Consider the following 13,782-nt stretch of genomic DNA (forward strand, 5'->3'; position numbering starts at 1 on the left):
ATACATTTTTGCCCTTGATCCCCCTCTGGCATGCCACTGTCCAGGTCGTTGCACCCTTTAAACAACTTTAAAATCATTTTTCTGGCCAGAAATGTCTTTTCTAGATGTTAAAGTTCGCCTTCCCATTGAAGTCTATGGGGTTCGCGAACCGTTCGCGAACCGCTCGCATTTTTGCGCAAGTTCGCGAATATGTTCGCGAACTTTTTTTCCGACGTTCGCTACATCCCTACTGGTAATGCAGAGTATGATATGGAAACTAGTGGTGTAAGTAATCATTGTCACCCCCCCCCCACAAAAATATTTTAAGGGCCCAGTGTGCAACATACAGTATCCCATCCCTCTCCTCCCTCCCCAGCTGCACCGTGATGGGAGTGAAGATTTAAAATTAGAAAGTGGCTGGGGAGGAAGGTTTTCTGTGCAGCCCTGTGGTCCGGGCCCCCCCCCCGCAATAGTTACACAAGATGGTAATGCGAGGATCAGCTTTGGATGCAACAGACTGCAGCAAATGCTGCACCTGCACCTGTGGGTTCTACCTCATGAGTTTCCATTCTATTCCTGGGCTAATGGGTTGTTGGAGATGTGCAGCAAGTCCCTAGCAGTTTGTACAGCAGCCCTGTGTCATGATGACATAAAATTATACAATCCATTATTATCCTAGGGCAACAATAAACAACCTATAAACATCCATGCATCGTATAATAACCTACAGCATCGTATAATAATCACCTACAGCTAATTTTCTGGGCGTCTGATCTGTTTTCACTCTGTGCAGAGGCCACGAATGTGAGAAATCCGGAGGAGAGTCTGTTGGAGTTAATAATGAATTCCTCAGGCTCTGGATTTTCATGACAAAATTCCTGGGATAACAAATATAAAACAGTAACAGACGAGAGGGATGGGGAACATTTTGGGGAGTAATGGTATAGAATGCAGCTTTGCACGTTCAGTTAACTGGAATGTTTTATACAAATAAAGCAAGAGATATATATATATATATATATATATATATATATATATATATATATATATATATATATATATATATATATATATACAGTATATATAAAATTAAGATTCTTTTCATTTGTTATTATGTTCATAGAATAAACGGGCTGCTATTTGCTGAAGGTCTAGTAACCCATAGAGACACTGTCATGATTTTTATGATGTTGTTTTATTTCTAAATTACATTATTCACATTTTAAATAATTGACTCCACCATGTAAAATTTTATACCTGAACCAACAAGCGTATCTTTTTTTCACTTTAAATAATGGTGTGTAGGCTCCATCTCATCTCAGCCATCTCTCTTTGCCTGATCCTGTGCTTTCAGAAAGAGCCATCCCTTCACTGTGGAACTGCTTTCAGACAGGCTATTGTTCCTCCTACTCAATGTAACTGGAGGAGTCGCAGTGGGACTTGGATTTTTACTATTGAGTGCTATCTTTCTACTAGCTCCCTTGTGTCAGGGAGCTGTTATCTGGCAACCTTCCCATTGTTCTATTGTTAAGCTGCGGGGGAGGGAGGGCATACCTCCCAACATTTTGGGGGAAAAAAGAGGGAGAAAAAAGTTGCCGCACAGTGAGGCAATTTTTTGACCACTCCCATATTTGTGGCCACACCCCCTAATTACCATGTTCATTTTACAAAATTTGGCAGGTTATGGAAGCTTGAACATATTTATGTTATTACGGTTTTGCTAATAAAGGTGAATTGCCCTTTAAGCTGAGAGTCTAACTTCTCCCAAGAGCCCTTTTATCTTATATTGTTACAATTACTTATATGCTTATCTCAAAATTGTTACAAAAGTATCTTATCTGCAGCTGTGGCTGTTCTGGGCTCTCTGCAAAAAGCCAATTAAATTAGAAACATTGTTTCTTTTTCTGCCTGTTCAGTGCAGAGAAAATCTGGATTTTCCAGGAAAAAGGAGGAACTGCGGGTTGAGCTGTCAAAAGAGGGACTGTCCCTCTAAAAATGGGACAGTTGGGAGGTATAGGTGACATCACTTAAACTTAATTCTCAAAAACGTTCACGAGCATGCTCTTTGATTAAAAAATATTTATCTTATTCCATCATATTAAAATATCAGACCAACCCCACATGGAGCCTAACGCGTTTCATGCTTACCTAGCACTTAGTCACTGCAGTGCAGCAGTAAAGTGACTGAAGTGACTGAAGTTAATCAGAGCCCAAGTCACATGATTGGGGGAACCTGGAAAACTGACAATAAAAATTCAAAATAAAACATAAAAAAATCTGTTTGCTCTTTTGAAAAAAATGGATTACAGTGCAGAATTCTGCTGGAGCAGCACTATTAACTGATGCCTTTTTAAAAAAACTTGTTTTTCCCGTGACAGAATCCCTTTGAACTACAGCTCCCAGAATGCATCTGTAACTATACATCTTGTCTCAGAAATGATACAATGCAGGCTTAGTGAAGGCTGCAATGTCCTCTGTTTAAAAAAAACACTTGCTTTAAAAAACATTACGTCCCTTTGAAATAATATCACTTGAGCCGCATGGATTGGTTAGGAAGGTTTCTGTCCCACAAGCAGGGGTGATCCTGGCCCCTCCGCCACCTGAGGCAGCAGCCCCCCCTCCCCCGGAAATTCGCTCTTAAAGTACCAGGAGCAGCATTTTCGCCGCCACTGGTACCTAGTGGGGCGCTGTCACCGAGGCGACAGCCTCAACCCGCCTCATTGGCTAAGCATCCCTGCCCACAAGGAGATTATAGGAACTGAACAACGAGGGGTTCTTGTATTCCTGGAACTCATTAAGCAGTGAAAGTGAAAGTAGCAGCTGGAAATCTTTTCATGAGTCACACTGGAGAGGACAGAGGTTGTTCTTCAGCCCAATCTCCTACTGTAACAACATAGAAAACAAATAACAAGGAAGGTAATTTATTAATTCCCCGGATGCTAGTGTAGAGCAATAAGGATACAAAATCACAGCTTTTATTGCCCCTTCATCCAGCACTTGTGCCTGGGGCATTACTGAGCTCTGCATTCTTGCCATAGGTAGGCAGTGAGTAAACCATCAGCACCTGCAACTGCCAGCACCATAACTTACATCTCAATGAGGCACAAGTGTGGAGATATGACATTCCAAACATTCCTCTCCACCCCCTACCAAGTTGGCCGACTCCCTCACCCATCTCCTCTCATGTTCATCCAGAGGAGCACACGCATGTACAGTGACATCACTGGGGTGGGAGCGCACAACAACTACCTGGAGTGGAGGAACGAGGGTCCGGACTAGGGGTCGGCCAACATAGGAGGTATGTGCCCAGCGCCCCTACAGCGTTGCACCCTAGGCACAGGCCTCTTCTACCCACCCCTAGTTCTGGCCCTGATTGCTGCTCAGTCACATGGTTTTCCAGAAAGGAATGATTCACGTCCACTTTTAATCGAGAAATAAAGCCTAAAAATTAATCTGGCTAGAAATGTTGTATTTTATATCCTGAGTTTACTGTACCAGCCCTGAGGTTCAGCAGCCCTATAACAGTAATGACCTAGGCCTCTAAAGCAGACATATTGTGTAAAAAATAAGAATGTACCACATTATACTTATTTAGATATAGAAGAATTGTGCTTAAAAAGTAGAGTTTCAGGCTGATTTTCTAATTATTTCTGCAAAAAAACTAAATAACCCCTCCCTGAATTCCCACTTTCTGCTCCCTGAATTCCCAGGCTGTACAGGAGAGCCGGCGGCTCTCAGCTCACTGCACTGTAGGACAGGAACCAATCAGCAGCTAGCAGGACCTGATAGGAAACTGAAGCCTGTCTGTGCTTGTGTGACTGCAGGGCTGTGATTGGCTGTCCCCCTCCTACTGGGCTTCTGGCAGGGACCGTTAGGACACACCCACCCCTCATTTGAAACACAGACAGGGACCAGAGAACATCTATAGGGAGCTCCAATAAAGGGGCTATTTTTAAAGATAATATAAATTTTGCACCATGAAAAAGCAACACCATATATTACTTATAATTGCCAATAAAATTAGGGTTTTTTCATTTATCCTATATGTCTCCTTTAAAGTTGCCTCCAGCAGCTCCCCATCTTTGATCTTGTTAGCAGGGGTGTAACTACAAAGGAAGCAGATCCTGGGCTTCCTGAGGCCCTAAATCATATACAATTTCAAAATATCTTGGTCAACCTCTAGACATTTTAGGGGCCTGAAAAATAATTGACTGTGGGGCCCAGTAACATTTAGTTACACCACTGCATGTTAGGCTTGTGAGTCAGTGGCACTGCACATGCTCAGTGGGCTCCGGGCTGCTTTCAAGAAGCTAAGCTTAGGGGCTGTTGTAAATCATCAAAACATCAGCAGAAAGTGAGGCTCAGCTGTCATAGAAGCTAATGCTACATGGAAAATCATCAATTAGTTCTAGTTTCTGTTCTGCCATTTGATACTGGGGCATCTTCACGCATTTCCTTCTAAAGGGTTGTGGGCGCTTGGGCTGGTGCAGAAACCCCAAAACAAAAGGCTGCTTTATAATAATCAGTAGTGATGAGCGAATCTGTCTTGTTTCACTTCACTGAAAAATCTGTAAAACTCTGACACAACGGCGAAACACATTGAAGTCAATAGGCGTCAAAATTATTTTGACGCTCGACAATTTTTTTTTGTCACAGTGAATTTTTTTATGGTGAGTTTTCGCAGCAGTTTGGTGAAAACATTTCGCCGCCAATCCTTTCCTGGCGAATAAATTCGCCCATCACTAATAATCACTGATGCTGCATTCGAGAAGTGTAGGTGCCAGTATCAATCAATCAAGCAGCAATCCAACCTCCCACCACCCGAGCCCAACTTCCAGGTCTCTTTTATAGACCCGCGCTGACCCACCCCGCCGATGACATCACAAAAGGGGTGGGGTGAGAGGCGCGCATCTATAAAAACTCACCCTGGAAGTCGGAAACCGGCATTAGGAAGGTCGCGGGCGGGGAAAGCAGAAAGAAGAGCATGCGAGGTCGGCCATTGATCATTATGTTTTGTGTCAATCAGGGCCGCCATCAGGGGGGGACAGGGGGGACAAGCATACCGGGCCCAGGCATGAAAGGGGGCCTGGCAGCGCTGCATCTTTTGAAGATCCGGGCCCCCCTTACGAGCGCCCGAGCCGTACGTCTTGCCTCTGCGTTGCCGAATGCGGAAGTGCCGAAGCCGATGCGCCAAAAAGACCCGAAGTCACGAAAACAGCCGAAGTCCCGAAGCGGCGCAAAGACCCAAAGTCACGAAAACAGCTGCAATTAACGTCCTGAAGTGGTGAAAAGACCTGGAGGTGAAGTTGAAGTCCTGAAGCCTTGAGTTCAATTCTACTGAACACCAGTTTGTGTTTTTTTTTTTTTTTTAATCTCCTGGCAACCAATGTATTATTTTAATATTCTATAGGCCCCTTGCCACCAATTTTTTTTTTACTTTTTTTTTTGGGGCCCCAAAAATTTTGTTGTACGGAGCCCCCTGATTTCTAATGGCAGCCCTGGTGTCAATAAGCACTTATCCAGGATGAGTTCAGATGTAAGTTGCAGACAGGGGGAGGATGAGCAGTTGCTTTGTCTCATGGCCCTGATCTCCAGCACAAACAACCATCCCGGGTAAAGTTCAGTCTCAAAAAAGAACTGGATCACAGAACACTATGATTGTATAGTAAAATGCAACTATTGCACGGTATAGATGCTCAAAGTGACCAAAAAAAAAGGTAGGACTATAAATTCAAAAATATCTCTGTATCAGTGCTTATTTAGATAAAAAAATATGGTTATTGTGTCATATTAAAATCACAAAAAAACCCACATGGAGCCTAACGCGTTTCATGCTTACCTAGCACCATATCATAGGCAATCCCTAACAGCTCAGTCTCACCTAGTAACTGCTTGGCACACAGATCAGCTCATAAACTTTCCCATCTGAATTATCACCCGGATTTTCAGTACAAAATCTCATGATGACATCACTGGAGTCACCAGGTAGGGATTTTTTTTTCTAAAGACACTAATCAGCAACAACCTCTGCCCCTCCCCCAGACAAACTCAAATAGATACATTGGTGAGACAGAAGATTCTTTTTCTTTTAATTCTTTAGGCAAACAAGTTTGGGGAGGCTTTGCCTCCGAGTTACATTGCTGTTTGAGTCCTTACACTGGAGGGGAGGGGAATCAATGTTAGTGCAGAAAGGGCAGTTGTGCCAATCTACATCATTATACTGTCATTATTTTGTTCTACTCCGGGACCTGTGGGCCGATAAAGGGGTTGTTCACCTTTGAGTTAAATGTTAGTATGATGTAGAGAGTGACATACTGAGACAATGTGCAATTGGTTTATATTTTTATAATTTGCGGTTTTTGAGTTATTTAGCTTTTTATTCAGCCGCTCTCCAGTTTGCAGTTTGTGCAATCTGGTTGCTAGGCTCCAAATTACCCCAGCAACCATGGGTTGATTTTAATTAGAGACTGGAATATGAATAGAAGAGGCCTGCATAGAAAGACAAGTAATAAAAAGTAGCAATAACAATAAATCTGTAGCCTTACAGAGCTTTTGTTTTAAGATGGGGTCTGTGACCCCCATTTGAAAGATGGAAAGAAGGCAAAAAATAAATAATGAAGACAATATCAAAAGTTTCTTAGAATTGGCCTTTCTATAACACACTAAGGGGCAGTGGCAGAACTAGCGGGGGCTCAAGGGGTGCGATAAAAATCAGAGCAACTCCAAATTCCCGAATGGACCTTTTTTTTATGATTTAGAAAAACAGGCAAAAAACGGAAAACTTCGGACCTTTGCTCTAAAAGTCCGGACTTTTCTGCAAGAACCACAAATTTCTCTGACTTTTTGGCCCAAAAACCCTGAAATCATCGGATATCAGTACTGACAGCAGCGCAGACACTGGGACCTTCCCCATTGACTAATACAGGACCCCGAGAGCTTTGAGCTGCCGGGTTTTTGGATTCGGAGTTTTCATACCATCGGACTTTTATAAATCCCGAAAAATTTGGATTTTTTTTTAAGGTCTGTAAAATACGAATTTTTCGGATTTCGGGTATTCGGAGCTGAATAAATAACTGTCCGTTTTTAGAGGGACAGTCCCTCTTTTGACAGCTCAACCCGCAGTCCCTCATTTGTACTGGAAAGTCAAGTTTGTTTGCACTGAACAGCCAGAAAAAGAAACAAAGTTTCTAACTTAATTGGCTTTTGGCAGAGAGCCCAGAAAAGCCACAGCAGAGGATAAGATACTTTTGTAACAATTTCGAGATCAGTAAATAAGTAGTTGTAATAAGTTGTAATAAGACAACAGGTCCCTTGGGAAAAGTTAGACTCACAGCTTAAATGAGAACATTTGGCACCCCCAAGTGCTCCTAGCCTTTCCTTCTCCTTTAAATGGCAATTCACCTTCATTGGCAAAACTGTCATAACTGAAAAAAAAACACAGAAATATGTTCAGACTTTCACGACCTGCCAAATTTTTTTAATTTGGTAATTAGGGGTTGTGGTCACAAAAATGGGCGTAGTCGAAAAAAAATTTGGCACACTGTGCGCGGCAACTTTTTTGTCCCTCTTTTTCTTTCCAAAATGTTGGGAGGTAACATCAAGGTGAAGCCCCCCTTTAATCTGAATTTGGCCATTCATTCACAGCAGCGGCTCCTCAGGGGCAGCACATGATATTATTATATTATATTTATTAGTCTTTTATTTGTACAGCGGCCCAACACATTTGTTTTCATTTCATTTCATTTCAAAACCTTTCATTTCCTTTGCTTCCGAATACAAGTTTTTATAAACTGTAAAATTCATGAGAAAAAGCATTTTATATACAAAGAAATTAGAACTCATCTCTCTCTCAGCCCATGAAATGAAACACATGGGAGCTTGAGGGTCATTTCACTCTGTGTTATTCCCCAGTAGACAAATTAATAATTCTAGGGAAATTCCGGATACAGACTAAACAGCACAGGTCTGTGAGTCATAATGATGCTGGGAAACCCCCCCCCCCCCCCATATAAAGCAGAAGAGGAGAAGTAACGCGCAGTGTCAGGCACAGAGCAGGGGCTGCATTTAGGGCACTAGTGGGAGCAGGGCAGGGGTCAGGCACAGGCAGGGGGTCAGGCACAGACAGGGGGTCAGGCAGAGGCAGAGGGTCAGGCACAGAAAAGAAAGAGACAGAGACAGGGAGGCTTGAGCAGGAACAGCGTTTCAGCAGCAGCTCTAGGGTTAGGAGAAGTCACTTTAGATTGACAGGAGGAGAGGGTGGTGGGATTCCCAGAGAAAGTCATTTTTCAGTGAAATCAAGAAGTGGGAGGGGCGCAGGGATTGAAGTCGGACTGATCTTATTGGGTGTAGAGTCCGAGCCTGCCTTCTCATTGGCTCTACTCTTCCCTTTCATTGGCCTCCCGCGCTCAGTTGGCTCGTACAGTCGCTCGTCTGTGTTGGAGTTGGATAGAGGCTCCGGGCTGGATTGTACAAACTTCTTCTTTCCACTGCAGAACAGAACTTCAACAACCGGAGCAACAGCAGCTGACACCGCCGGTCCTGACTTCTAGGAGGCAGCATTTAACCCATCACATCCCAGCCAGACTCCCCAGCGCTGATTATTCAGCAGGACAAAAGATGCCAGTGGCTCTGGGCACTTTCTGTCTCTCCCTCTCCTTAGTCTTCATGTTTGGCATCTGCTGTGCAGGTAAGCAGTGAATTGTAGTTGCACAACATCGCTGTATTGGGATGGTTTTCTGGCTGAGCCCCATGGTTTATTTATAGTGAGCCCAGCATTCCAATGGCATGAGGGGGGGGGGGGAGGAATGGGTGAGATTATAGGAGGGTGTAGAGTTACAGGACCCACTTTATAACTGAACTGGTAAACTCAGCAGCTGAGAACTACAGTGTTTAAAGGATAAGTAAACCTTTAAAATGAGTGAATGTAAAATTGATGAGGGGGCTATTCTAAGCACTTTTTTTGTATACAGGGTTGAATTCTCCTTTAAAGGAGAAGAAAAGTCTGTTTGCCTAACATTTGGCACCCCAAGTGCTCCTTTTCCTTCTCCTTTAAAGGGCAATTCACCAAGTAGTCAAGGAAGTTGTCAGGAGAAAGAAAGAGGCTGCTCTGATGTTCTTCTGCTTAGGAAAGATGTGAGAAAGGTTTCTAATTCTTTTCCTAAGCAGAGCATCAGAGCAGCCTCTTTCTTTCTCCTGAAAACTTCCTTGACTACTTGGTGGTCAGACTGGTGGGAAACTGACCAGCAGGTGGCGCTGTTGTAACAAAATTCATTCATATTAACAGTACATATATCCCTTAATATCATGGAATAGAAAGAAAATAAATAATGAATGTAAATTACAAAAGTACTTAGAATAGCCCCCTAATCAATTTTACATTCACTTATTTTAAAGGTTTACTTATCCTTTAAAGGGGCAGGTCACCTTTAAGTTAACTTTGAGTATGTTGTACAATGGCCAATTTTAAGCAACTTTTCTATTGGTCTTCATTAATTATTTTCTACAGTTTTTACATTGCTTGCTTCTTCTTTTGACTCTTTCCAGCTTTGAAATGGAGAATCACTGACCCCATCTATAAAAAATACAAAGACTCTGTAAGGCTACACATTTACTGTTATTGCTACTTTGGATTACTCTTCTTTCTATTCGGGCCCTCTTCTATTCATATTCCAGTCTCTCATTTAAATGCATGGTTGCTAGGGTAATTTGGACCCCAGCGACCAGATTGCTGACATTACAAACTGGAGAGCTGCTGCATAAAAAGCGAAATAACCAACCAGCAGACTTCTGCACTGAAATCCAATTTTCAAAAGAGCATACAGATTTTTATATATTTAATTTTGAAATCTGACATGGGGCTAGACATTTTGTCAGTTTCCCAGCTGCCCCTGTCATGTGACTTGTGCCTGCACTTTAGGATGGAACTACTTTCTGGCAGGCTGCTGTTATTTCTCCTACTTAATGTAACTGAATGTGTCTCAGAGGGACTTGGCTTTTACTATTGAGTGTTGTTCTTAGAACTACCAGGCAGCTGTTATCTTGTGTTAGGGAGCTGTTATCTGGTTACCTTCCCATTGCTCTTTTGTTTGGCTGCTGGGGGGGGAGGGGGTGATAACACTCCTACTTTCAGTACAGCAGTAAAAAGTGACTGAAGTTTATTAGAACACAAGTCACATGACTGGGGGCAGCTGGGAAACTGACAATATGTCTATCTCCATGTCAGATTTTAAAATTGAATATAAAAAAATCTGTTTGCTCTTTTTAAAAATGGATTTCAGTGCAGAATTCTGCTGGAGCAGCACTGTTAACTGATGCGTTTTGAAAAAAAAAACATGTTTTCCCATGACAGTATCCCTTTAATTAGCAAGTCTGGTTAACGCTTATAGAGATATCATGACCTGGATAAAGGGAAACCTGTATAAACAGTTGTGCAAATGTTGCTCCAGGTTTAGTAACCCATAACAACCTACCAGCGGGTAACCTTTACTGATCATATGTTAGAAAACAAACTTCTAACTGGTTGCTATGGGTGACTAGACCTGGGCAGTATTTGCCCTTTTTATTACATTATTCATTATTCTTCATTGCACTATGCCCCTTTTAGAAGTAACTTTCCAGGCGCAGTTGCGAAACTACTGGGGGAGCTGGGGGTGCGATTGGGCCAGGGTCCGCACCCCCTCGGGGCCCCCCAGCGGCTCGCACCCTGTTCGTAAATGGCAAATGCGGCCTTTTCGGGCCGAACGGAGGGGGGCGGGGCCCGGCTGCACGTCCTGCGCCAGGGCCCGCCCCCCTCTAGTTATGTCTCTGTCCAGGCGGATGTTGCTTTCTAAGCTCTGCCAGTCACCCTCAGCAGAGAAACCAACCTCATGATGCAGGCACGCTGCTTACGTGTGCCCAAACCACTGACTGACCGGCACATTCCGACTCAGTATATATCAGCAGGTGCACAGCAGCCATCTCTTGTGAAACCACAGTCATCTCAGTAGCTGCTGTACATATTTTGGTGCTGACACAGTTCTTTGTATCTCTCTGTGCCTTTATAACTCCATTTATACAATACAAGCAGAGTATTGGTCAGGATTGCAGGCTGGCACCGCCCTGCTTGGTTCTGTTATCCTGGGAAAAGTCGTTCCTCCCCAGTGCATTGGTCCTGCAAGCTCCTGTTAGATTTTTATTGGCAAGAGATCCCCAAGACTAACACACTGGCAGAAAAGGGGTGGGTTTGTGGTCTTTGTGGGTGCTAAGACCACACAAAAATTTGATGTATATTCCTACAGCACAATAGAAAAGTACAGGGTAGTCCTCCAAGACCAATTAAAGGAGAACTCTGAGAGGTACCAATATGTTGTACACCCACAGGGGTTACCAGGGCTTTTCATAAAACTAGGGGTAGGCAGAAGAGTCATGTGACTAGGGTGCACTGGTGGGAGGGGCGCCAGAGACACAAATCTCTTCCCTATTCCTGTCCTACTTGGTCCCACCACTGCCTTCTCCTTAATTTGGCATACCTGCTCCAGCAATTAGTGTGCATGTGCTGGCACACACAAGTAATAGTGATGGGCAAATTTATTCGACAGGTGCGAATTTGTGCGCTTCGATGCCGGTTCCGACTCTGGTGCCGATTTCGACGCCGGCAGTGATTAACGGATGCCCATTGACTTTAATGGGCACCGGGACAAAACTGGCATTTCGTGCATTTTTTGCTAGTTTCCCGTGAAATTCGCGAAATTCATGGCGAGGCAAAACAGGACAAATTCGCCCATCACTAACAAGTACGCTTGCAGGTTGTGGGGGTGGGGTTGTATGAAGAGGTCGGCTGGGCTATTTAGGGTTCTGCCCCCTAGTGTTTTAACCTTTGGTTCTCCTTGAAATTATAGTAACTGGCAGTTCTATTTATTGGCTATAAAGCTTCCATTACCTGCCAGTTTGCCTGCCCATGGTCTGAGCTTGGCCACCTTTTGCTCCGTAGAATAAGATTGATTACCCTGCAGTAGGGCTATGAGAGTAGCTGACAGTGTATAAGGCAATGCTGAAAGCACAAGCTAATTCAGTAGCGCCTTTATAAAAGCTCGGGAATACGCAGCAACTGCAATATCATATAATTCTGTCACTTGTAGAGAGTGACGTTTTCCAAGTGACAGTGACATTTTCACTTCTGACATTGAGACATCGAGTGTCGTTTATGAGTTGGAGAGCAGCATATGCTTTGGTTCTGACTCATTTCGGAGGAATGGCCTTATCACCTCTGGTTACGGCTGCTGCTCTGTTTCCCACAGCCAGGGGCCCACTTAAAGGGCCTCATTTTTATTTTATCTTCATTTTGTATTTGTCTCAGGCAGAGGGAGGTGGTGCAATTATTAACCCCATACAAATAATAAATAGGAATCAAAGAAAATCGTATTGTAGATTTGTAAATGATTTCAACTGATACTGTACTTGTATCTGTCTGTTCTTTTCTGTTCTCTGCACTGCTTGTCCTGACTACATGTGGAACTAAAACAAGGTGCCTGTATTCATCTCTCCTGAGAATCCCAACTGTGGGCAAGATATTATGGCAATTGCTGTATGGATTCGAATGTGCTTGTAGTCAAGACAGAGAACTGCAGAAGAGCACAGAGGACAGGCCCAAAACTGAGAAGTCATGAGATGAAGGGAAAGACCAAAGGGAGGATTTACCCCTCTCTGCCTTTACGTTCTGCAACCTTTCATCCAACACCTTTCCCTGCAAATGCGATTTAGTGCATGTTGTGTCGCCATCTTAGAAACGGCGTTCTTACTGCGAGATTGAATTAGGGCCTGTTTTATTCGCAATGGGGTTTTCCACAAGACAGGGAAGGTTTCCATTCTCGTACGACTTAACGAGAATCTGTCCATTTATGGGGACTTCCTCCTTGAAAGGAGCCCCAGCTCATATAAGCAAAACAAATCCTCAATACTCACACCCTGATTTCCTTCTGCTTTTGTGTAGAGTGAGAACCCAGACATCACCTTTAAAGGGGCTGTTCACCTTCCAAACACTTTTTTCAGTTCAGTTGTTTTCAGATTGTTCCCCAGAAATAAAGACTTTTTTCAATTACTTTCCATTATTTATTTATTACTGTTTTTCCAATATCTAAGTTTAAAGTTGAATGTTGGTGTCTCTGGTGTTTGAGTCTGGCAGCTCAGTAATTCAGGTGCAGATTCTGAACTGTTATAATTTTGCAACACTTAGGGGCACATTTACTAAGGGTCGAATATCGAGGGTTAATTAACCCTCGAATTCGACCCTCGAGGTAAAATCCTTCGACTTCAAATATCAAAGTCGTAGGATTTACGGCAAATCTTACAATCGTACGATTGAAGGAAAAATCCTTCGAACAATTTGAAGGATTTTAATCCATCGATCGAAAGGATTTTCATTCGACCAAAAAAACCTTAGCAAAGTAATGGGGAAGGTCCCCATAGGCTAACATTGTACCTCTGTAGGTTTAAACTACCGAAGTATGTAGTCGAAGTTTTTTTTAAAGAGACAGTACTTCGACTATCGAATAGTCGAACAATTTTTAGTTTGAATAGTTCGAATCGAACTAAGTTGCCTATCCGATGGCCAAAGTACCCCCAAAAAAAATTCGAAGTTTTTTTTACTTTGAATCCTTCACTCGAGCTGAGTAAATAGGCCCCCTAGTTGATCCATTTCTCAGCATCATCTCTGGAGTATTAGCAACTATTGTATCAATTCTAAAAGCTGCCTGTAATGAAACCCAGAGATTCTACTCGGCAGGGACAAATATAAGAAATGTATCAACTAAATGTATCCATTTAGAA

At 43.1% G+C, this 13,782-nt stretch overlaps 1 protein-coding gene across 1 annotated transcript in view; it reads left to right on the forward strand.

Moving 5' to 3' along the window:
• Positions 1–8,098: 8,098 nt before the first annotated feature.
• LOC108713333 (intercellular adhesion molecule 5) overlaps positions 8,099–13,782 on the forward strand; it is a 29,006-nt gene continuing 23,322 nt past the window's right edge. The window contains exon 1 of the mRNA XM_018256279.2: positions 8,099–8,665. Within this exon, the coding sequence (XP_018111768.1) occupies positions 8,596–8,665 (70 nt within the window). The 5' untranslated portion in view covers positions 8,099–8,595. The remainder of the gene's footprint in view (positions 8,666–13,782) is intronic.

The sequence above is a fragment of the Xenopus laevis genome, chromosome 3S, assembly GCF_017654675.1.
Source record: "Xenopus laevis strain J_2021 chromosome 3S, Xenopus_laevis_v10.1, whole genome shotgun sequence".
Lineage (NCBI taxonomy): Eukaryota > Metazoa > Chordata > Amphibia > Anura > Pipidae > Xenopus > Xenopus laevis.